Below are 24,613 nucleotides of genomic sequence, written 5' to 3'. Positions count from 1 at the left end.
GCTAATGTGTAAGACCCAGGGAAGACGTCATTGGTGGCAGTGCCACCACAATGCATTGAAATAGCATCCCTTTCAGGATGAAGGACAAAAATGAGAAACACGTGTTCCAGAAACTTTGAGACCTGCTATGTTTTGGCAACAGTTCCTAAGGCTTTATTTATCAGAATCACAAAGTAAAAAAAAATAATACTTCCTTAGCTATTTCAGATGCTGAAGTTAAGATAATGCAGAGACAGCCTCTTGCAGGATTAAAAATACTCTGTTTTTGCCTTTGTCACCAACCTTACGGAATCAATCGCTGGATGTGTGTGTGCTAGAGATCCAGTTGTTTTTCTTCCATCTGTGGATATCTAATGGTCACATCTTCACTCACCAAAACATGCAACCTTTGTCCAATGTCTGCGGTCCTCTACCCTAGAACACACGTCCACATGACAAGGATCTGTTAATGCATCCCTATTTTGACATTGTTCTGTTCTATTTTCTATCCCTGGTTATAATAGTATATATTAAAAGTCTTGCTGTAGAGTGGGGGAAATCCTCACAATTCATTTTTTTTTTCTCAAGACTGATTTTTCTTAAACTCTGCAAGTCCCCTACGTTTTTTAGAAAATTTGTTAAGTTCCACAAAAGGCGAGGAGGTCATAATTTGGTTAGGATTACAATAAAAATGTACCACACAGGGGAGCACTGACATTTTACTACTGATTTTGCCAATCTATGAACATAAACCTTTCCATTTAATTAGGTCTAAGTTTTCAAAATTTTTTGTGTAAATGTCTTATCCATTTCTCTTAGACTTAATTCCTCAAGTAAGTACTGAGCAGTTTTCAAAGTAATTGTTAAGTGCTGTATTAGACATTTTTATTTTGTTTTCTGTTATAGGCTGGTATATTGAAATAAAATTGTATTTTATATGGTTTTGTATCTAGCAAATGCCATGGTTTCTTGTGGATTCCAACAATTTTTCTGTAGATTTGTTTGGCTTTTCTGTGTATGTGTACTAAAGCATATCATCTGCTTTTAGTGACAATTATTTTTTAATTCTTATACTTTCTACTTCATTTTCTAGACTTACTGTGCCAGCTTAGACCTCCAGCACTATGTTGAATGTGTGTAATTTTGGGAACCCTTATATTGTTCCTGATTTAATTGGAATGGTTTTAGAAAAGGTATTGGATTGAAGATGTTCCCCAAAAGGAACGTCCAAGTTCTAACTTGGGTATATGTGAAATATGATCTTATTTAGAAAAAGAGTCTTTGCAAATATAATAGAATTCTTGAGATGAAGTCATCCTGGATTTAGGATGGGCCTTAAATCCAATGACAAATATCATTATAAGCGACTGAAGGGGAGAAAACACAGAGATAATGGAGAGAAGACCACATGATAACTGAGGCAGGCACTGGAAGAATGTGTCTGTAAGCCAAGGAATTCCAAGAACTGCCGATAGCCACCAGAAGCTGGAAAAGAAGCATTGGGAGGGATTTTCCCTCAGAATTTCCAGAAGGAAACCAACACCTTGATTTCAAACTTCTGGCCTCCAGAACTGCGACAGAATAAATTTCTGTTGTTTTTAAGCTATCAGTATTGGTAATTTGTTGACACCCAGCCCTAGGAAACTCATATAGAAGATAGCAAAGGACTCTGGTTTTTGTGACCTGGAACAAGGAAAGATTTCTTACACAAAACACCAGAAGTACTAGCCTTAGAGTGAAGATTGAGATATCCTGTACTAAAGTCATGGTCTCTGAGCATCAGTAGACACTGTAGTGAGTCTAAGAGGGGTCATAACATAGGCATTATGCAGCATATACAGCCGACAAAGCACTAGTTCCAAAATATGCTTCTGTGAATTTATTAGGAAATCAAACAACTTATTATTAAAATGAGCCAAGAAAAGGGATAACATCTAACAAGAAAAGCAACACAAATGGCTCATAACCATATAAAAGATGACCAGCCTCATTAGTTATCAGAAATAAAAATCAAAACATAATACTACCATTTTGTACCAGATTGTCTGAAAATTTTAAAGTATGATAATATCAAATATTAACAAGGAAGTAAAGCAATTGGAACTCCATATACCCCTGGAGAGAGCACCAATTGGGAAAATCAATTTGGAAGTACGATTGAACATGTATATTATCTATAACTTGTAACTCCACTTCAAAGCAAATGTAGCCAAGAAATATGAATGAGAATGTTCATTGTCCTATTGATTGGAATTGCCAAAAAATGGTAAGAGTCAAGTCCATCAACAATGGAATAGTAAAATAAAGCAATCCTACTCATATGGTGAATTATTGTCAATCTATCAAAATACATAAAGTACCACTACGTGCCCCAACAGGCAAGTAAGAAGAAAAACACATTTGGTATGTCACTGTTTATATCAGTTTCAAAACAGGCAATAGTAAGTTAGGTTGCTCGGGGGTACATGTAGGCAGTGAAAGCATAAGTAAAAGCAAGGTAAAGATGACCCCAACCATCACAACAGTGCTTACTGGGAGCTGAGAAGGGACTGTGACAGGAAGAGGCTTGCAGGACACTTCGAAATACAAGTGCGAATGCCAAAGAAAAGCCAGAGCTGGACAGTAATTAACGTGGTTAAAAACAGGTTATTCAAGACTGTTATAGTAGAGGAAAAGAGAAATCAGTGTACATATATGGTCAAGTGGGCATTTACAGTCAAGGGCAGGGCCAGCAGCCTCAGATAAACAATTACTTAGTGGGAGAGGGAGATTCTGGTAAAACAGATGGGACAGGATTTTTTGTGAAAAACAGGTTGGTTGTCCCTGGGGACAGCGCAGGATGAAGAACACGAGTCATCAGATATGAAGAATGGGAGGTTTTTTTAAACTGACTTAGCAGGGTTCTTACTAAAACTGGATTTTACAAGGAAGTGCATAGATGGGCCCAGGAGAAGGGTGAAGAGCCTGGCTAAAGTTTAGACAAAGAATCTTCACACTGGCTACGTGGATGCCTTCTTATAATTATTTTTAAACCATAGGTATGTTTTGTATTCTGTATATAGATTTCACAGTTTAAAAAGTGTGTAGAAGATGAACTAGGAGATGGGTAGGAAGAAGACTGGTAAAGGAATATGTTGGGGTTTCTTCCTTCCATCTTCACTTCTTTTCCTTCTCTCTTGCTCCCATCCCCTCTCCCTTCCTTCCTCCTCCTTTCCCTTCCTTTTCTGCCAGGCTGGCCATGAACAAATCAACCTCCTGCCTCAGCCTCTTCAGTGCTGGTATTACAGACATACACCACCACACCCACCTCCTTTTTAGTTCTTTCAACTGCATTTCAAAGTGGTTTTCACTCATTCATTCCCTCACTTAATATCTGTTAGGCCCTAGTAATACTTACAAGAAAAGCATGATATCTGCAGTCAGGTTGCTCAAAACATGGGGTGTGAGAGAGACAATCTACGATCACTGAGGAGTTGGGTAAACATGATACAACCATGTAGGGGGCTGCAGATTCAAAGGAGGCAATGCCAGATTCCCGAAATGAGCACTGAAGGGGATCTGAGCTGGAGGAAGAGTAGGTGATGGCCTCTAGACCAAGGGGAAAGCAAATACCAGGGAGAATGAAACAGAACAAACAGTAATAGGACTGGTTCTGCCAAACCTCAGGTTCCACATTGGGAAGAAATTTGACTAAAGATGCAAGCAGAGGGACTAGAGGGATTTGACTAAAGATGCAAGTGGTAGAGTGCCTGCTTTGTAAGTGAGAAGCTGTGAGTTCAGACTCCAGTCCCACCACCACCAACGACAAAAAGTAAACCTACTTATAGCTGAAGGCTTGCCTCAAACAGTAAAGCACCTTCCTATCAAGGGTAAAGCCCTGAGTTCAAACCCTGGTACCACCAAATAAAAAAGATGCAGGCACAGGCCAGACGAAGAATTGGACGATGAAGTTAGGAAGAGGTTTGGCCTCAGTGAGTGTATCCAAAATAATTATGGTTTAATTAAGAGTTTTGTTGGTTAGTCATGTAAATGAAGTCAGGGCAGGTGGTCAATAGGCTGCTTGAATAAAAGACTCAGACATTTCTTTTTCTTCTTCATGTTTTAAACATAGCTAATAAACAGCACAACATAGACCTTTAAAATAAAGGTGGTTTTATTATAAAATTCTAAAAATGTGCCATAAAAGACAGTCATGGGAATACTGCACAAGTAGAAACACCTTGACAATGCAAACAAACACACAGTAGATTTTATATTGTCTGTGGAATTAATACTTAAAAATATTCTTCTTTTCTGTTAAGAGTCTTCAGAGCACCATTATTTGAATGGAAGGTATTTTGCATATCAGAGTTCATCTTTGGTCTGCAATTAAGAAGCAAAATATTTAGAGCCATCAGGAAGTCTTATCTGAGTCCACAAGACTCAAACCAGTCAATTATTTTCCCTTAATTATGTAGGCAAAAAAGCCAAGTTGCTGCTAGATGCTTTTAGGGCCCACAACTATTTCTGGAGGATCATAATCACCCAAGGGGAAAATCACATTGTGGTTCACAATGTTGTTTGGGGTACTGACAGGTACCCCAAACATTCATGGGTCTGTGTTACCACAAAGCTCTTGTGTTACAAACAGTATTAGTAACAGCTGGAGTGTCCAAAGAACAAGAAACAGACAGCGCTCTCATCCTGTCCCTATGACTTGGTTCCTCCTCTGAATCACTCGAAAACAAAATTAAGCAGGAGTGGAGAAAGGCCTGGTCTCCCACAGGGCCAAAGTGAGTTATTAAATCACAAAGCTGGTGGGGGTAACTTTTAATCTGGCAATTCCTGGTTTGTCATGGGCTTTAAGGTGATTTCATTGTTAACACTGATGATGTAATCGTAAATCAGTTCTCCAAAAGACAAGGACAGAAACAAAACAACGCAAATTCTTATTGGTAGTCTGTGCTGCCTGTCATGGTATATACACTCCTGTCAGGCCAATTCCAAGTTCCCAAAAATAACCAGTATGCAAAACTCCTGAGTATTTAACAATCACCGAGCTCAGGTGAGCTATCACATCACGGGGCCAGAGGTTGCCTTACTCCTTTTAAATGCTTTAAGAGGTAGACAATGATCACTAGGTCTTCCTTCTCTTATCTGTGGTCACCACACCACAATTTTGAGTTTGTACATTCAGAAAGACGATGATGCCACTTAAGCTAGTGTATTTACACACACACACATACATGTGGCTTATGCAATCTCTATACCTTCAAACAGGAAATCTGATTATAGTCAAAACAACACACCTCTGCCACACTGTGTGTTACACACAGCTGATCATCAGACACTGATGTTTGCTTTGCTATAATCCAGCTAGGTGATTTTGAGCTAGACTATTCTTCTTTAGGCTAGTTGCCATAAGATGAAGGTAATGACTGCATGACATTTAAGGTCATTGTTAGCCTCACAGGTATGTTTATGAATCTGACTTTTATAAGTGAAGTCATCCTGTACTGGTATCAACAGCAGTTGCTTTGAAATGAGTAATTTTATAATGGGACCTCTCATTGTTGTGAGAGGTCTCTACCTCACAACATCTCTACCTTGGTATGATGAACCCTGTCAAACCTATCTCATGGGGAGATAAAGACATCAGATAATTCATGTGGAAGTAAATTGCCAACATTTATTCAAAGCCAGGTGATCTGGATTCACATGTTAAAAGAGACTTCCCACAGCTTCGCCAAGGAGCTACTCTGTCTTCTCACTTAACAGCATTTTAGCACCTTTCTTGTACATTGTTAAAATTGACTACATACATCTGTCTGTCTGGTGCATCAGGAGGAACTCGATCATTTGCTGCCTGATGCATTGAGTAGAGGAATGAATGCAAAGCTGACACTGGCCAGCAGGTCAGTTCTGTTACCTTCTTCCTATGGCACGTGCAAGGAAACAGGTCATCCTCAGTCTGTGGTTCTACCCTCTTCATCCCCTCTCGGATTTGGGGCTCATTCACTTGCAAATTGGCATATTCCTGTTAACAATTCGAAAGCATTCCTTATGCAGCACTTCAAATACATTCACCAAATGAGACATTGGAATTTACAAGTCCAAGACTCATTTAATTCAGTGTATATCAAAATTGTGATGTACAGAGTCCTCCACATCTGTCTTAAATGCTGAGTCACAGAACTTCTGTGTCCTGGCTGTCCTGTGAACACTGACCGTACATCCCTAACAGACCTCTACTTCCTACATAATACTGCTTTTTTTCTTTAATCACCTTTTGCCTTATAGTGAAAATAATTTTGCACATCCCTGAATGAGAATTTGAGGACAGACACTATTTCTGCCTCTCCCACCAAGGCTGGCACAAGCCTTGGTCATCCTCTTCATTGATTTTGTTCTTATTCTGGGATAGGTACTGTGCTAAGCATTGATGTTACATATTAGCTGCATGAATGAATACCATCCAGTGGATCTTTAGAAATTCACACAGTAAATCCCCCTAGTTCATTCATTTTGCACATCTCACCCTCTGCATCCCTTTGTCATCTCTTAGGGAGGTTACAAAACAGCAGGGGCCAGGACACACCAGAAACAGACCAACTTTGTTTTGTGGTGGAGCCTACAATATGGGGCTCAATATCTCTAATTCTGAGATAGAAATCTTAATATAACTCCTGTACTATTATTAGCATTTGTTATCTGCTGCACTTAAAAAAATGAGCCTTTTAAATTGTCAGAGATGCTTTGATTACAATTCCTAAATGCTTGGGTCTATGGAAATAATTTCCAGCAGTCATGCTCATGTAGAGTCAAGATATGAGACCCAAAAATACTTTGCACTGCTTACACAGAGAAATAGGAAGGCAGTAGCAATATAATATTAAAGACAATACAAATCCACGTATAGTAACTTCTGCAGGATTGGAAGCCAATTTCCTAAGCACACACCACATAGTTCTAATATTTTCACTTGATGTTGTAACATTCTGTATCAGCTCGTCCTTGGCTTTCTACTACTTCTTATTATTTAATATTTGTTCGGTTATTTAACATGCAAAGAAGTACATGTTATCTCCTTATGCTGATTTACTTATAGAAGCTTTAAAAGGAATATGTATATATATCCTTATATTAATATACCTTTAGAAATCATTAAGTGAAATTTTATTTGCCTCCGACATGTCCAGTTATAACGTACATGACTATTTTCTTGGAAATACAAACCTGGAAAAGCTTGAAATAGTAACAGAATATGTCATCTCCCATAAGATTATTTCTTGCAAATTCTTGTCCTGCTTTTGCTATCTTCTTTGCCTATGGGAATAAAAAAAAATCCTTTAATGGAACATTTTTACCATGTAGACATACGCAAACAGATCCTCAGAGTCACATATGGTGAGAAACAGCAGAAAAAAACATTGTGGGTAGAACAAACAGAACATGTTTGTTCAAATCAAAGAGAGGTTTTCAAGACTTGAAAGTATGAGTAGGTCATTTTGGGCATCCTAGAACTAAACCTCTCTTAGAGAGAGAGAAGACACCCATCAAGGAAAGCAATAATGATGTTACAAAGCAAATATAAGATCAATGCACTGCCTTCACAGTTTTCAGCAGTCAATTAACTTGAGGCTTGTTCAAGTAACCCCTCATTTTACTCCACAGCACAGTTGATAACATCTCTTGCCAGACAGGCTATTTTAACTCTCACATTGATAGCAGAAGCAGCACTTGTGTCTCAGCCCAACCTGACTGAGAGAGGCTCAGCTTTTGTTTCGCATCATGGCTACTTCAATTCACTACGGCTGTGTTCACTTTAAGAGCAACTGCTCCACTATCTACGAGCAGGAAGCATCCCACATAAAAGCTGGATCTAAGCATTCTGAACACTCTCCAGGCAAAAAGACATTTCAAACACACCTGTGATGCTGGGGTGCAAGTGGGAGTAACCCTCTAGGAGACTGACCTTACCTCTTCGTCATGATCTTTTGCCCACTGAAGTTTTTCCAGCAGATCGCTCAGGTTGCTTTTAACTGGAATGTAGTGTTTCCAGGGCTGCAGCTCATTGTAAAAGTGTTCATAGTAGATGGAGTCTTGCTTCAGCACAACACTGTCACCAACCAGGAGATAGGGCAAGCGATACGCTGCTACAGTGCCATCGATATTTATTTGATACTTATGCTGCAAAAGAGCATAAGTAGAGTATGAGTATCCATGATCCTATTTCTCATTTTCTCTCTCCTCCCCATTCCACACATCATCAGACATGTCATCATCAGACACAAACTGGCCACATTTTGCCTTCTGCCTTCACCATTTAGTAAATGCAATTACATACTATGCTGACCTTGAGCTAAATGTTCATTTTGATAAAGTCCTAAATTTCATAAAGTAGCAACAAATCTGGTGTTGATGCAGCTAATAAAATCATAAAATGGCTGTCCTAAGGCTACAATAATCAGGAAAGCTAGATTTATTTATGACATTGCAATTCCTCTACTCTTTTGTTTTTCAGTATTTTTTTTTTCCTTTGGGGGTGGTGCTGGGGTTTGAACTCAGGGCCTCACACTTGCTAGGTAGGTAAACTTCTTCAGCCCTTTTACTTCTTTACTGATTGCACATGTGCTCCTACTGATGGCACATTCTGTACCCTGTTAACCATATTTTTTAAACAGTACAGAATCACATTACCTTAAGGACCTTAATAAACTCTGGGACAAGAACAGATCTGAATAAAAATCTTTACAGAATCATGGAAATCAATTGCTGTAGTTGTAGAAAATTCAACAGGTAGGAATAAAGTCAAGACATGACATAACACCTTTAAGGAGCGATGGCCTTTAGTTATAATTACTCCTTTAAAAAATATTTCAGATACACAGATGGAAAAAACACTGACAACTGAACTTATAGCATCCTTTAGGTTGATCTACCTCCATGTAACCCATAAAAAGAAAACCTGGCCATTCACAGGACAGACAGAGCTCACTTGGTCTTTCCTCATATTCTGGACATCTTTTGCCCATCTTTCTCTTCACTTTCAGAAACCACCCTGTGATTTACAGGGCAGGGCAGTATGCACAAGGGAGATGTCAGAAAAAAGGATTACCCCTGGGAAACATGAGCAATTCACATTCAAGACACAGAAAGCCACCCCTCATCCCCAGAGTTTCTAGGCAGAACATGTGGATGGGTTTCAAATTATCGCTTACCAGAAGGTCTGATAAAGAGACACATGGTTTTTATCTTCTTTGTTGCCATGCTGAGTTTCTGGTGAGAAGCATTTGTAAAATAACTTACAAGCATTTATTAATTTAAAAAAAAGGATTTGAGCTGACATCTGCTTATCTTAAGGGTTAGCTGGAAAAAAAAAAATTGTATCTCTTCCCAGGCTTCAAGCTCCCTTGGTGCATATTCAGCGTGAGGACTGAGTGGTAAATACTGATCCAGGCTGCCTGAATTAGTCCCCAGCATCTCCAGGCCTTGGTACTCGCTACAGGTTGTGCTCACTTCTCCCATTCCCTATAATTTGCAGGCTTCAACTTCCCTTTCCCATAGCACTATTCATGTATAAACTGAAAAGTATAAAAGACTGGCTGCAGATGATGTCATACCTTGAAGAAATCAAAAAACGAGATGTGTTTCACAATGGGACCGTACAGGCTCTCATCATGCTTAAAGAAAAAGAAGTTGGTGAAAGCAGCATCGATGAGCTCTGGGTGTTTTCTACTGAGTTTCACCAGCTCGAGTCTCTCTTTGCGGCTGTCTCGCCCCCTCCAGACAGCTGTAGAGTTCTTACTTTCCCAAGGAGGCCCCGTGTTGGCTTGCACAGACATCATATCCAGACTCACGCTAGAAGACAGAAAGCACGACAAGTCTTCTTCCCAAAACATCAAATCACAAAGGCAGATGGAAAAGAACTCATAAAAGTGAGCAAAACCAAGGCTCTGAGTCAACCCTGACCCGTCTCTCACCGGCCCATGGTTTCTAGAACAGAGTCGGTCAAGTCATAGGTGGGCATCACGATATCCTTGGAATCTGTGGAGCCACACCAGGAAAAGATTGGATGGATGTTTGAATTGGATTTCTTTTTTTCCAAAGGCCAGTCTCCCAAATTAACAAAAAATTCCACATCTGGCATCTTCACCTAGAGAAAAGAAAACAAAGAGCTTATTCAGAGTCCTTACATTGCATCTTACCTATTTTTATCAATTAAATTTAGCAATTGCACAGAATGCAAGGCCAACCTTACAAGCTTTAGGCAATGATAGTTATTTCAGTTTGAATAGTAGGTAGCTTTTCAGAAGATGGTCACAGGTATAAGCATCCTATGTTTCATTTCTGAAGTGTCCAAATTGGCCAATTGGCCAACAGACTTAACTACAAAAAGGATGAGATGCCAAAGATAACTTCTGTTGTAATAGTGCTAGGAGAGTAATGTGATCAAAGACAGAAAGACAATCATTGGAAAATACAGCACATGGAACTCAAACTCTATTGTTAACGAGCCAAATGCTTCCATTAAAAAAAAGAAAAATACAAGAGGGAGGTGGTAGGATCAGGATTTGAATTCAGGAAGTTCAACATAAAGCCTAGCAGAATAACTCCTAAGCCATGTGCCCTCCACTGACAAATGGTAAGAACTCTTTGAAAAAACTTGCTTTATTAGCCATGGAAAATGCTTATAGTACTAGCAAATATACTACATACATGCATATTTGTGTATATTTCAGATAAGAACTGTGTTGTTTAGCTAAGGTTGTCTATGCATTGACACAGATAAGCAGGAAGTATATGCCAAAATCCTGATGTCTTAGCATAAAGGAGGCATAATATTGGTGCCAAGTAACTAGCTACATTCAGAATTAACTGATTTAAATGCTTTGCAATCTTGAGAGGTACTATTGTTTTTCCATGAGTAATTCTATCAAGATATGCACACATTATTCAATAAGTAAATAATAGATAAATAAACTTATAATAGATTATAAATAAATACACAATGATAAAGCTGGTACAGTTTTTCATATTGGCATTTTAATATTACTTTTGAAGTATTCCACCTGAACCTGACTATAACACATTACACCAAGGAACCGGATTTAGTGTAAGGAAAGTCTTCATTGGACTTAAAGTCTTAAAAGTTTAATATCAAAATAATTTTACTATAAGGCATTTTCTTTTCTCTATAAGGCATGGTTATGACATGATTTTTGTTTTGCTTAAAGAAGATACGCTTAAGACTTTAACCTTAGGATGTCAGAATGACCTCATGTGGAAATTGGGTCATCATAGATATAATTAGTTAAGATGGGGTCACACTGGAGTAGGGTGGGCCATTGAGACAATGCAACTAGGATCCTTAGTGCTAGGATCCTTCTCCTTAGGATGCCATGTGATGAGAGGCAGAGATCAGAAGCATGCAGCTGCAAGTCAGGGAATACCAAGGCTTGATAGCCAGCACCAGAAGCCAGGAAGAGGCAGAGAATTATGCTACCAGAAGCTCAGAAGGAACACAGCCTGGCTAGAACCATGAGAATAAATTTTTGTTGTTTTAAGTCACTCAGCTGCAGTACTTTGTTATAGGAGCCCTGAAAACTAATCCAGGTACCATATATGACAGAACAGTATTATAGAAGGCTCCAGAATAGAAGACCCCTCTTATGTTGTAAGTTTCATTTTGAAAAATTATATTGCAAAACCTGGGTTACCATCACCTATGACAACTCAGAGAAAAAATTTACTTACCTTTCGAGTCAAAGAAAGTAGGATGGCATCCATGAAAATTCTAAAACCTACATGCTCACCATGAGTCTTGATATAAACCTAGAAGAGAGTTTGACATGTACTACGTTAGTCTAAAAGTACCAGCAGACTTCACTGAGGAAAAGCTGGTCACAATGATTCCTATTAGATGATGCGTAAGAAAACGAGGTAGCTATTTGTAGCCAAATGGTCAAAACAAAATCAGAAAAACAAGCAAACTTCAACCATGTGGTTGTTGTACCTTGTTGTCCTTTATGGTGTAGTGACACAGGCTCTGCCTCTGTCCAAATCTTTTTGGGATTTCTGCTGCAATCTTTTCAGGGTCAACAGTAGGGAACTGTGCCAGATCTTTCTGAATCTGAGTAATGGTTTCTGGGCAGCTCATCTCCCTTAGCCAGGCTGTACTATCTTCCAAAGGACAGTCACAGTTCTCATGGTAAACTGGCCCTATATATAAAAATAACAAAGTACAATGGTAAAAATTTTACTCAGCAATTAAAACATGTAACAGATTCCTAAAGCATGGGCTTCATGAATTCTGACTACTTTGGTTAGGAAGGGCATTTTGATTGAAAACCTATTTTAAAGCAAATACATGTTTATTACCCTGGGGCTTTATGAGTAAGTCAGCCTTCTATCCTGAGAGCTCTTCACAGTGAAGTCTTGTGATATTTTCATATTCCGGGACAATATGCATGAGTTCAAAGGAAGCCAGTGGGTACTACTTTATCCTCCAAGTGGATATTATAGTTCATTACTCTGTATGTTTGGTGTACTCAAGAATCATCAAATATTGGCAAAAGAATATTAGAGGAATACACCTGTGTCAATGAAGGACAAAAGTAAGTCTAATTAATATCTCAATGGTCTGTGATACAAACTGGTCCTTAAAGTGACTAGGCTACTTTCCCAGTGGGTAAACCAAATCATCGTCAGTAACAACAAGAGTAAACAGAGAAAGACGATTAGGAATTTTTAAAAAAGAAATCCATAGAAGAAAAGGTGTTGAGCATGGTTGTGCACTCCTATAATCCCAGTACTTGGGAGGCCAAGGCAGGATCGTCATGAACTTGAAACTAGCCTGGGGTACGGTCAGACCCTGTCTTAAAAACCAAAAAGAAGAAAAAGAAAGAAAAACAAACAAAGGTAGTACTATAAATTTTATAATGAATTAGTCATATATAAATTTTTAGAAAATAATACTAAGATTACATGGCAGAATCTCAACTGAGATTTTTACCGTTGTTACTTTCTGCAGTCCTCAGACTCCCACCTGACTGGACAGTAGGTGACAACAGAATATTTCTTAAGGTTTTTCAGGTTCAACTGTGTCATGGGGTCCTGGTGGAATGCAGGAAAGGAAAGGACCCTTAAAAAAACCTTTATCTTTCTTGGATGTGCCCTTGTGCATATACAGCTTCCATACTTTCTTGGGGCTCTGTCTCTCCTGGAAGGGAAGGAGATGACCCTAGGTAACAAAGCTGTACTTTCATCCTACTTAAGAAAACACCACAGAAATTCTCTGGAAAAATGTAAGGGAATGAGAACAAAAAACAATAGTCAACCCTCCTCACTGCTTCAATCCTTCTACCTTGCCTAAGTTGTTTACCAAATTTCAGTAACTCTTCTCAGTTACTTAAGTCTTATATCACGAATTAAGAAAGTATCTGCTGGGTACTGTGGTGCGTGCCTGTAATACCAACACTTGGGAAGAGGAGCCAGAAGAAACACAAGTTCAAGGGCAGTCTGGGCTACATAAAGAAACCTTGTCTCAAACAAACAAACAAACAAAAGCATCACATATGGTTACATACTCGATTGTTCTCATTTAATATTGTGACTTTAGGGAACAAATTCTCTGGTAACATGTTCCTTGCTCCTTAGTGAGTTATAATTTCCATTCAAATCATGAATTTCTTTTATTAGAACTCCTAATTTAGCATTTATATAGGAAGCATCTATTATTTTCTTTCAAGTGAAAAAAATTGTGCTGTTGTTTTTATTGATGGAATGGCATGTGCCATTGTATTCAACTACTACTGTAATAAAATCATGGCGCAAAATACCTCTTAAAATGTATGGAGAGCTGGCCACATGTTGACCTTGGCATTTTACTTCCACCTTCAGATTTTTGTAGCTTGCATACATTCTGTATCTTACTATGAAGGATCCATCCTTCCGGTCTAAAACCTGGACTCCAACTCTAGTGAACTGCTCATCAGGTGCTGAGATTTTAACCTGGAACACCTTTTCCCCCGGAGAAGATGTGAATCTGTGATGAGAAATGAAGATTAGTTACGGAAGAAATGCGTAATACTTACACTTCACCTGTTTTCTCTAACTTCTTTCTTAGGCTTTTAGTACCAGAATGAATATGATGGATCAAATGTTAGAGAGAGGTAGAGAGAGAGAGAGAGAGAGAGGGAGAGATAATGGCCCAAATAACAAAATACATTCATTACACAGCTGCGGGTAGATATGTTAAGACTACTAATCTATGTGAGCATAGGAATATTTATAAATTCCATGCATAAAAATACTCCTATGGATCTATGATTTACTCCTGCCCATCACTTCTGGAAATCTGTGATCAAATAGTGTTTCCAAAGATGACCTTATTTTAAAAATTTGCTCAACGATTCTTACAATTAACAGTAGTCTCAATCAAATTGTGCTCAGCCAAGGGCAAAATCAAAGTAGGTGATCTCTCCTATTAGTGGCAAAAGTGTTCTGGTGCAAGGGCTGTTAAGATGGTACTGTTTTCCCACCTGTGCTATTGAAAGTCAAATGACAAAATTTCCAACCTTCCTTTTCTTTGCTCTGGCAAACATTTTATCCCCAAGATTTTTTTCCCTATAAAATATACATGATTAGCATCGACCAAAAATAATGACAACCATTCAGGAAGGAGTATATGCATTATAAAAATAAATTTCGGTGTAATGTTAATGCACTGACTCCACTGGAATGAAATAAACATTTGTTCAGTTTTACAGGAGTCATAGTTTCATACTTTCCCTTCAAACTTTGAAGTTTTTTTTCCGCGAAACTAGGATTTGAACTCAGAACCTACACCTTAAGCCATTTCACCAGCCCTTTTTTGTGATGGGTTTTTTTTCGAGGTAGCGTCTCGGGAACTATTTACCAGGGCTGGCTTCGAACCAGGATTCTACTGATCTGAGCTAGGATTACAAACGTGAGTCACCGGCGCCTGGCAAACTTTAAAGTTTTAAGTAATATTTTATTTTTTCTTGAGTTTCAAAGTATGCTTACCTGCAGATGTCTACCTGAAAATGAGAGTGGTGCCAGAGAAAAATGAAGCCGATCAAGTTTCTTAACAACCAGGCTTCAATTCCTTACAACAGTTATGGCTAAGGTACCTAGAAATAGTGCAGGAGCTTTGCCTTGCCTGGATACTCAGTCATCAAAACAGCCAAAGGAAGAGCTGTCATGATATTATGCAATATAATATAACACAACTAATATATATTTCAGAATTATTTCTAAAGCTACAGAAAAAATAAAAAGTTGGGGCTGAGCAGCCAGTTACAACCAGATGTGGTTAGCACCCAGATGCCCTGGAATGCAAACTGCTTTGGAGAAACGAGTCTTAAAGCAGATAAAAGTTGAAAGAAGAAACAGTTTTTTTCCACTGCAACCCCCAACAGTCAAGGAGTCGTTTCTCGACTTACGGATCCCCTGACCGATCCACCGCCTGAATGTAGAAGTAGCGGGCGGGAAGGACGACGTCTGCTTTTAGCCCGGGTCCCCATATTTCGCTCTTCTCTGGGCTCAGTCGCCTCTCTCCGCCAGTCTCGGCAAGCGCTGGAACAGTTCCCAGAAAAAAGCAGGCAAGCAGCAAAATGCTGAACATTTACAAGATGGATCTCCAAAGGATCCACGGACAAACCCACGGAAGGCGTGCAGGAAGTGGACGGAACCAGCTGAGGCTTCGCCAGGGGCACGGTGGCTGGTCACAGCAGCAAACACGGCTCCAAAAAGTGTTGCTTTGGAGTGCAGGGCAGGCTCGCGGCTCTCCACTGTCCCCAGGAATGTCACAACCCGAGCGTTGGCATGTCGCGGTGAAGGATACCAGTCGTTCTGCAGAACCGGGCAAGACCCGCGCCGCTCCTCTAACTCGGGACAATGATGAACTTGTGTTACTGCAGCCACTGGACCATCATCTGGGGGCGAATCCTTCTTAGGTTCCAGCCAAGGTGCAAGGCAACGGGATTGGCCTGTGTGTCCGCCAGGCTAAGTAAGACCTTCTGCTAGTGGATAGCAGGGTGGACACGCGTCCCCGCGCCCTGCGCTCCCTGGGATATGTAGTTCGTTGCATGACTAGCGGAAATCCTGCTAGGTTTCCTCTCCTCCTCCTTTTTTCCCCCTTTCTTAAAAAAAAAAAAATCCCTTATGCATCTATTTACTTTTGATCACTGCTTTCTGGAAACAAATAAATACTTCAAATGCCTAATAGAGGGACACCGGGGTCTGGAGTCACAACTAAGATTTAAAAAATTATTTTGGTCACCGTATCCTCCGCACGTGCAAAGGGCAGGTATAAAAGGAAGAAAGGGAGGTGTTGTCAATGATATCCAACAACCCATCGCCGGGTGCAGCAGTCCAGAGCGCGGCCCCAGCGCGCTCGGATGGGACTGGAGAGGACAGCTCCAGGGTAACTCAATGCGCGTCGCGGGCGGCGCGCTGGAAGCTGGGATCCTGGTTTGGTGTCGGGTTCCACCACGGCCGCAGCGACCCGACCCTGCCGGACAGGCCAGGCCTGAGGTACCCCGGGTGGTGAGCCCGGGCTGAGGGGACCATCAACTGTGGCCCTGCGCACTGAGCCCTCCGCGGTGCCCCCGGGCCTGTTGCAGCCCGCGTGCCCTCGGCGTCTCCAAGGATGCCTGGGCTCGGGGGATCCTCGCCCCCCTGGAGCCCTGTCGCGTCCTAATGGAGGTCACTCCATAGATGCCCATCTTCCTACGAAGGAGTAGAGCGAAGAGTTGGTTCTCAATGAAGGGGAAAAAAGTGTCAGGGATAGAAAGGGCGATTCCTCTCGGGGACAAAGCTCGATTTGGCGGCGTCCCGGTGGACATCGGGGGCGGTGGCTCCTATCCAGGCGCCCGTCTCCACGCTATGCTCGGCCCACCCCGAGCCTCTGGTGCTTAGTGGCCGTCCCCTCCCTCTGCGCGCTGGCACACCGGTCAGGGCCGACCCAGGAAAGATCGCGGCCGCGGCCCCCCCGGGCGCCTGACCGGCAGCTGGGGGGCCGGAGCACGAGCCTCTTCTCTGCCTCTCTCCTTCCCTGGACCTTGCCAGGGACACCGACAACCCAGACCGCCAGGATGCTCAGGGAGCCAAACCGGGCCCGGTCGGGGTCAAGGCCTGGTGGTTCTTTCCTATTTTCCGCCATTGCCATGATGAATGATATCAGCTCCTTCCTTCAAGAGCCGGGATTCCGGGGCAGTAACTGCCCGTGTCCACCCGCACTGGGCTTTTAGCACTAGAGCAAGCCTGGGTCCCCCGGCAGGTTCCAAGCGGTAACCTTCTGGCCTCCTCGCGCTCCCCCTCGCGGCGAACCCTGTCTTCCGGCCCGGGAATGGGAGAAGGAGGGCGGGGACAGCGTCAGGAGGCCCAAGCTGTCCTCGGCCGGTTTGAGGACTGGGGACGCCCGGCCCTCGGAGGCTCACGGCGCTCGCGGGACCGGTGGCGGCGGCGGGAGGGTGGCGAGCAGGGGGCGCAGCGGGGCTCCTTCGTCTCCACGAGTGCCGTCCCCGCACTCCTGGCTCTGCGCGCCGGGGACCGGCCTGCGCGACAGTCGCCTCAGCCCCGGCGGCCTCCGAGCTCCGTTGCGCCGCCAGCCTCGCAGCCGAGGCGGTGGAGACTGTCCTGGCCTCCCCGGAGCCCGGGTGGAGGTGGGCGCCTAGCGCTGAAGGAACCGGTATCCTTTGGTAGGCCGCCGGCTGCTCTGGGGAGGGGTCGGGTTTGATGGTGGAGACTAGGGACCCTGGAGGAGTGGGAAGGGCTCTGGCTGGGGAGGATGGAGACAAGGCTGGGGGTCTTTAGCGCTTCTCCCCCAGCTCGCGTTGAACCTTTAGCAAGTCAGTTACTGCGTCTCAGTTCCCTTCTATGCATAATATAGATCATCGTGCTTGTCATCTGTGGAAGGCTTTACTGGGATTTTAAAAAGGTGTTTCGTTCCCAAATAAACTTGATACTGAAGAATACAGCCTTAAAATATAATCTGAAAAGAGCATAAATTAGGCGATGAATATTGGCTTTACAAATGGTATGTTTGTTTTACAGAACAGGCTGTTCCAATGACTTTCACAAGTCCTTACCCTAGAGGTGCATTCAAAGTTTATCATTTAATAAAATTTTGCTTCGCACAGTTAAACAGTGCTTCTGTTACTTGAAAGATGATATCGTGAATAAATTGTTGAGCTTTAGGCTCACACTTATTTTTGTTAGTACCTCTTAGCATAGCAACGCCTCACCTGAATGAGGAAACCTTGGTTAATCAAAATGAGGGACATAGTTTGCAAAAATATTTGTTGGATCTGTCTTCTGCTGCTGCTAGACCCTGGTGATACACAGTCATGAGGAAAGCCGACTTGTGAAAAGCAGACATTTATTGTATAAAAACATAAACATGCACAAACATACTTACAAATGTACATGTAAAATTATACTGTGGAAAGACCTGTGCAAGAAAGGTGCATGGGTGCCTTGGCCCAATTTGAAGAGCAAAGAAAGCTTCCCCAGAAAGTGACATTTCAGCAGACATTTGAAAGATGAATGAGAATTAATTAGTATGGAGGATGGATGGGAGAGGATAGCATTCAGAGGACCAAGAGTACTGTGGAAGGAGGGGAGGGGGCAAGTGGGATGAGGGGCAGTTAAAGCAAGAGATTTGGGGCCAGATGAAGATTGGTCTTTTGTTCTAACAGCTGAGGGCTTTAGGGAGAGAAGCTCTATGAGCATGTAAACAGAGCAAATTTATTTTCTAATGTTCATGTACAAGTCGGATCACAAATGACAGTTCAGAAGGGTGGGTAGCAGGGAGTTGGGTATGGTTTATAAACAGACAAAAGGAGGTACAAGATGTGACAAAACAGACAGCTGCAGGCCAAGTAGAGGGACAATATCTAGTCTATACTTCAGTATTATAATCTAGTAGAATGTTCCATGCCTGTAATGATTCTTTATCAGTAACAAATTGTGCTTAGTTCTCTTTAAGAAAATCAGAGTCTGAGTAAAGTACTGAGGACACCATCCCAGAAATTCCTCTGAATTGTTATTGTGGTGGGAGAAAAGATAGCAACCAGGCATGACACAGAAAGAAAAGAAACATAAGTAGTGTTTGGGTCATGGTTTTTTTTTTTTATCATTTTCATTTTCTGCATAGTATCTTTTGGCATTTTGTAATTTTTTTGGCATTTTGTAATTTTTTTGCAATATGTCTTGCTTATCTATTACACAAATTTTCAAAGACATTTACATAAACAATAGCTCAAATTGGAAGGTTTTGATGTCCTTGGTTTTTAATGACAATCAATATAACATACATCTTCATATTAATGACCTTTTTTTTTGGCTAAAACTTCCACTAACAAGATTGTTCTTTTTCAGTGATCAAACAAAACCAGACTATTACATCTGGTATGTTCTTTCTTGGCTTTTGTTGCTAGGAAGATAAGTCCTAACTTTTGTATGTTTTTGATCAAGGAATTATATATATGAGCTGGTCCCACAGGAAAGATTTCACTCAACCAGAGGAAGGAAGCTGGTAAAGTGCAGCTAAGCTCTAGAGATTCATATGAAAGGGGCAGCGTCTGACATGGGTATCTTCTTCTACAGACTGATTTCAGAAACCTCTGCCCATTCCCCCGTTTTGACCATATGCTCTCTTTTATCCTCATGTAGCACAGCCTCCCTTAGCATGGACACATGGCTGCCCCTCTCCACCATGCTGGCTTTTAAAGAAGAGAATGAGGATCACAGATAGGAAGTGGAAAATGTATGCTAAGACATCTGCTAAAAAGTGGAGAACATCAATCCTTGCAAAAGACTGTTTGGTCTATAAACCTCAGACGCCATGCTTCCCTTTGTATCTCCCCCCACCCCGCCTCTGTCACCATTACCACAAAATGGGGAGCAAGGAGAAGGCTTAAACGCATCTGTCTGGAGACGCAATACACCTGCTCCTAAAATTTCTTCACCAAAAAGAAAGTGGAAGGTTTCCATGAGAAACCACCACCAGGGGATGATCATAGCAAACCAGTGCTCTTGCAAACCTCTATATGCTGCACAAAACTAAAAACAACAACAATAAAAAAAACCTTATTGAAGGTATGAGGAGAGAGATCTAAGGAAAGGATATAATCCCGCACCTTTACACCTGTGCAGTCCTCCTCATATGGAGTCTTCTTCCCTAAATTCCATGAAGAACATGCTGTACCAGCTTCTCTTTTAGGGTCAGGAGAACCTGGAATTTCCTGTGTGGGTCATGTCCACTTACAGTCTTAGTTCATAGGCTTGTGTTGTTCAGCATTTGTGTGATAGTTTTGATAGAACTCATTTTCAGTGACCTATGAAAATTATTCTCATTTCTAGTGTTTAAAGTAAGCACATTGGCAGAGATGCTAACTGTTAGAGGTCAGGCTGGTGCCCCCTGGTGGGTTGAATCTCTTATGTCCTGCCCAGTCACTATGGCTCCAAGAGACCAGGTCTTTCTCAGTAGGCACCTGCACGGGATGCTCTCCTGTATTGCCTGTGCTGCTGTAATTTGTTAAGGGTGTCTTTTAAAGTAAATCTTCAGTTTCTTCAGATGCCCTTGGTGGCTATTTGACCTTTCCTATTTTCTTTCCCAAAGGAATCGGTTTAGACTTAAAAACCAGTTTTTCCCTGACTGACTAGAAGTTAATAACACCTGGGTTGGAGAACAGTTATTTTTTGCGGTGGAGGGCAGTCAGGTAAAGAATCTTTTAAAAATTAAAAATCTATATCATTGATTTAAATATGACTGTTATCATCATGTGCATTTTATGTCTATATACTGTTAGCATAATCTTGCCACACAGTGTGTGTGCATTACACTACACAGTAAAATGTACACTTAATGGCTTTTAGTATAATCTCACCACAATCTGTTATAGAGTATTTTCATTATTCCCAAAAGACATCATGCCCAACCCTCCAGTCCAAGGTAACCACTCATCCATACACTGTCTTGTAGATTTGCCTCTTCTGAAATTTTATGTAAATAGAATTATATAGCCTCTGGTCCTTTGTGACTAGCTTCTTTCACTTAGCCTAATGTTTGCAAAGTTCATTCATGTCAGATCACAGGTTAGTACTTCTTGTTATTACCAAATAATATTCAATTGCATGGATATACTGCATTTATCCATTAGTCAATTGATGGACCTTTCGGTTGCTTCCACTTTTCTTGCTATTATAAGAAATGCTGCTATTCACGTGTGGATGTATGTTTTCATTTTTCTTGGGAGGAGTGAAATTTCTAGACCATATGGTAACTCTGATTAAGTGTTTGAAGTATTGTTTTCATTGTACATTTCTGCTAGCAGTTTATGATGGTTCCTGGTTTCTCCACAATTTTGGCAATCTTTGTTATTATCCGCCTTTTTTATTAAGTGATCTAGTGGATCTGGGTCGGTATCTCACTGGTTTTGCACTGCATTTCCATGGTGGCTAATGATGCTGAGTGCCTTTTCCTTGCTCATTGGCCCTTTTGATATTAATCTTGGAAAAGTGACTCTATTTAGATACTTTGCCCATTTTTAATTGCATTATTTGTATTTTTGTTATTCTAATATCTTATTTTAAGCTAAATTTTAAAATAAAATAGTTTATGTCATAATTCTAGGCATATGCTCATAAATTCAATAGGTATTGAATGAAAGCATATGAATAAAACTTGATATGTTTACTGCCATTTGTAATGTCTGGTGGATTGTTGATCATTCTTTTTCCTGCCTCTTTTCTTAGGATCCAATTTCTCTGTTCTCAAGTTTTTATAGAATGCAGTAAACAGCTGCCAAAGATTTTTTTCAGGAAAAAGAGAATTACAGCTTCTTCCTAGAGACAGCAGCTTTTACAGTTGAATTCAATGCCTAACATTGTAGAACCTGAAAGGTCCAATGATTGTGGAAATGGTGAGCACAAATCTGAGAGAAAGTCTCAGGAAGAGAATCAACATGGTGCTGTGAAATCTTTCTGCACAAGTGCCTCGGGAGCACCCCTGGGTCCCAAAGGAGATGGTCATTATCCATGGAGTTGTCCAGTGACTCATACTCGGGAGAAAATTTATGCCATCTGTTCAGATTATGCCTTCCTCAACCAGGCAACCTCAATCTACAAAACTCCAAATCCAGCCCACTCTTCTTGCCTCCCTGATAGTACCTCATTATCTACTGGAAATAATTCATCAAAATACATTGGTATACCAACTAGTACATCAGAGATAATCTATAATGAAGAAAATAGCTTGGAAAACTTATCCAACAGTTTGGGCAAGCTACCTCTCGCATGGGAAATTGATAAATCCGAATTTGATGGGGTGACAACAAATTTGAAACACAAATCAGGTAAGGAAGGAGCCACACAGTTCATATGTGAAATGAAAATGAAAAATCCAACATTATGTTATAGTTAATCTTACCATTAAACATGTTTTCCTTTTGTAATACTGAACAAGGAACATTGCTATCATCTTGTCCGTTATTGTAGTTAAAAAAAAAAGTAACTTGGGACGTAGGACATTTAGTTCCTTAATATATTGCCACTGGAAACTTTAAACATCACCTTTACATTTTGAGAGCTTTGAAAAAATGTTGTAAAATACAGATGTTATGGGTAAGTACATAGTAGCTTAGAAAAAGTTAATGTCAGGTGTAGCATATTACTATTATTTCCTAGTTTTGCACTGGACATGAAGTCATAGTCCCTAAACGAGGAGACAAATGTTTCCTTTTCACCATATGATAACATTATTCCTTTTCTGTTGTTAAAATGTTTTAAGTACCCAGCAAGTTCTCATGTATCATTGAGCGGGTTGCATACTGCACAAGTAACAGGACTCTATTTACCGAGGATGCTGTGCACAACCTTCACAGTTGCAGTCTATCTGTGGCAGATGCTAATGCTTTTCACTTCTTTCTTTTGAACCCACAGTAACACAGGAATTTTATAAGTGAAGAAATTGAGGTTTAGATGGATACATCTCTTGCCCCAAATTTGCACAGCTACTTAGAGATTAGATCTAGGATTTTTTGTTTTACTTTTCGACCCAGCATGTCGTCTAGCTGAATGTACTATGTGCACTGAAGAAGAATGTGCATTCTGCAGTCATTGGTGTATCTATAGGTATTAATTATTAAATGTGAAAGTGTTCACATTTTCTGTGTCTATTATTTTTATCTCTATCAATTGCCAAAACGTGGGTGCTAGCAATCTCCAATAGTGATTGTGGCGTCATCATTCTATCATTTTATTAATTCCTTAAAAATAAAATTTTTAAATTTACATTTTAAATTATAGTAAAGTGCACATAACATAAAGGTTACTGTTTTAACCGTGGTTATGATGTACAGTTCGGTGGCATTAAGTCGCCATTAGCCATCTCCAGGTCTCTTTTCATCTTGCAAAGCAGGAGATTGTGCTCCATGGACAATAACTCTCCATTCCCTCTTCCCTCAGCTCTTAGCAGCCACCATTCTACTTTCTAGGCAGGCGTCTGTCACTTATTTATTTAATGTTGGTGGAATCATACAGCACTTGTTTTTCTGTGACTGGCTTATGGGTAGCCACCCCCTTTCCTGTTACTATTTGTGTGAAAGATCTGTCTCCATTCTTTCACTCAAAACTTATTTGTGTTTCTAGATCTAAAGTGAGAGTCTTGTAGAAAACATATGTTAGGACATATTTTTAAAAATCTGTTCTGCCAATCTCTGTCCAGAGATTCCATCCATTTATATTTAAAGTAATAACTAATAAGACAGGACTTCTGTAATTCTGCTATGTGTTTCTATAAGCTGTATAGCTTTATGGCTTTTTTTGTCCTTCATTTCCTGTGTTACTGTCTTGTTTATATTTAGCTGCTTTTTGCAGTTTGTGTTTTAATTTTCTTCTCATGTATTTTTGTTTGTATTTATATGTTCTATAGCTATTTTCTTTTTGGTTTCCATGGTGTTTACTTTTAACATCCAAATATTATCACACTCCAATTTTAACTTTACCTTCTTAATTTCAATAATGTATAAACATTTTGTGTACAGTTTTATCCTTATCCTTTTTAGTTATTGCTATTACAATATTATATCCTTATTACAAATATAAACCAATAATTTTATGCATTAATTTCTTAAATAATACAGAGAACACAATGTGAGTTTACAACCAAAGTTATAATAATACTAACTTTTAAACTAATAGTAGTTTTTTATTACTGTATTAGTCTTTTGAATTATGCAGAATACAAAAAGTAGAGTTTTAAACCAAAGTTAAACTAATACTAGTTTATATATATTGCCCATGTATATACTTTCACTGAGATCTTATTTCTTCATATGGCTTTGAGTTACCATCTATTATCCTTTATTTCAAACTGGAGGACTCTTTTTAACATTTTTTTACAAGGCATATCTAGTGGTAATCTATTCTCTTGTTAAAGGATCTCTTAATTTCATCTTCAATTGTGAGGGACAGCATTGCTAGACATAGGATTCTTGGTTGACCTTTTTTCTTCTTTGGCACTTCTTATTTTGTTAGACCACTGTTTTTTGACCTCCAAAATTTCTAATGAGAAATCTTAATGTTCTTACTGAGGACCTCTTCTATGCAATGAGTTGCTTCTCTC

General features: G+C 40.3%; 2 protein-coding genes across 8 annotated transcripts in view; one reads left to right on the top strand and one right to left on the bottom strand.

Moving 5' to 3' along the window:
• Positions 1-4,114: 4,114 nt before the first annotated feature.
• On the bottom strand, positions 4,115-16,181 carry Poglut2 (protein O-glucosyltransferase 2). 2 transcript variants are annotated; one of them, XM_020184385.2, is made up of 10 exons: positions 15,426-16,181; positions 13,800-14,005; positions 11,975-12,180; positions 11,716-11,793; positions 9,942-10,114; positions 9,582-9,819; positions 7,939-8,148; positions 7,195-7,284; positions 5,888-5,995; positions 4,115-4,341 (listed from the first exon to the last, which is right to left on the bottom strand). In XM_020184385.2, exons 1-10 carry the CDS (start codon positions 15,605-15,607, stop codon positions 4,324-4,326), a joined length of 1,509 nt encoding a protein of 502 aa, XP_020039974.1. In that variant the 5' UTR covers positions 15,608-16,181; the 3' UTR covers positions 4,115-4,323. The 2 variants fall into 2 exon arrangements, with proteins under 2 accessions (XP_020039974.1, XP_073899126.1); XM_074043025.1 differs by lacking the exon at positions 15,426-16,181 and adding an exon at positions 12,340-12,554 and having other exon boundaries at positions 13,800-13,937.
• Positions 16,182-16,279: 98 nt separating this feature from the next.
• The window catches only part of Bivm (basic, immunoglobulin-like variable motif containing), a 35,346-nt gene continuing 27,012 nt past the window's right edge, over positions 16,280-24,613 (top strand). For 2 of the 6 annotated variants that reach the window (XM_020184384.2, XM_020184383.2), the window contains exons 1-3: positions 17,546-17,684; positions 20,609-20,708; positions 21,745-22,343. In XM_020184384.2, the coding sequence (XP_020039973.1) occupies positions 21,866-22,343 (478 nt within the window). In that variant the 5' untranslated portion in view covers positions 17,546-17,684; positions 20,609-20,708; positions 21,745-21,865. Of the gene's footprint in view, positions 16,519-17,545; positions 17,685-19,659; positions 20,086-20,608; positions 20,709-21,744; positions 22,344-24,613 lie in introns of those variants that run through there. The other 4 variants (XM_074043021.1, XM_074043023.1, XM_074043022.1 and 1 more) reach the window with 4 other exon arrangements.

Source organism: Castor canadensis, chromosome 10, assembly GCF_047511655.1.
Source record: "Castor canadensis chromosome 10, mCasCan1.hap1v2, whole genome shotgun sequence".
In the NCBI taxonomy this organism is placed as follows: Eukaryota; Metazoa; Chordata; class Mammalia; order Rodentia; family Castoridae; genus Castor; species Castor canadensis.
Note: the sequence above shows the minus strand (reverse complement) of the source record. Positions and strands in the feature narration are given on the sequence as shown.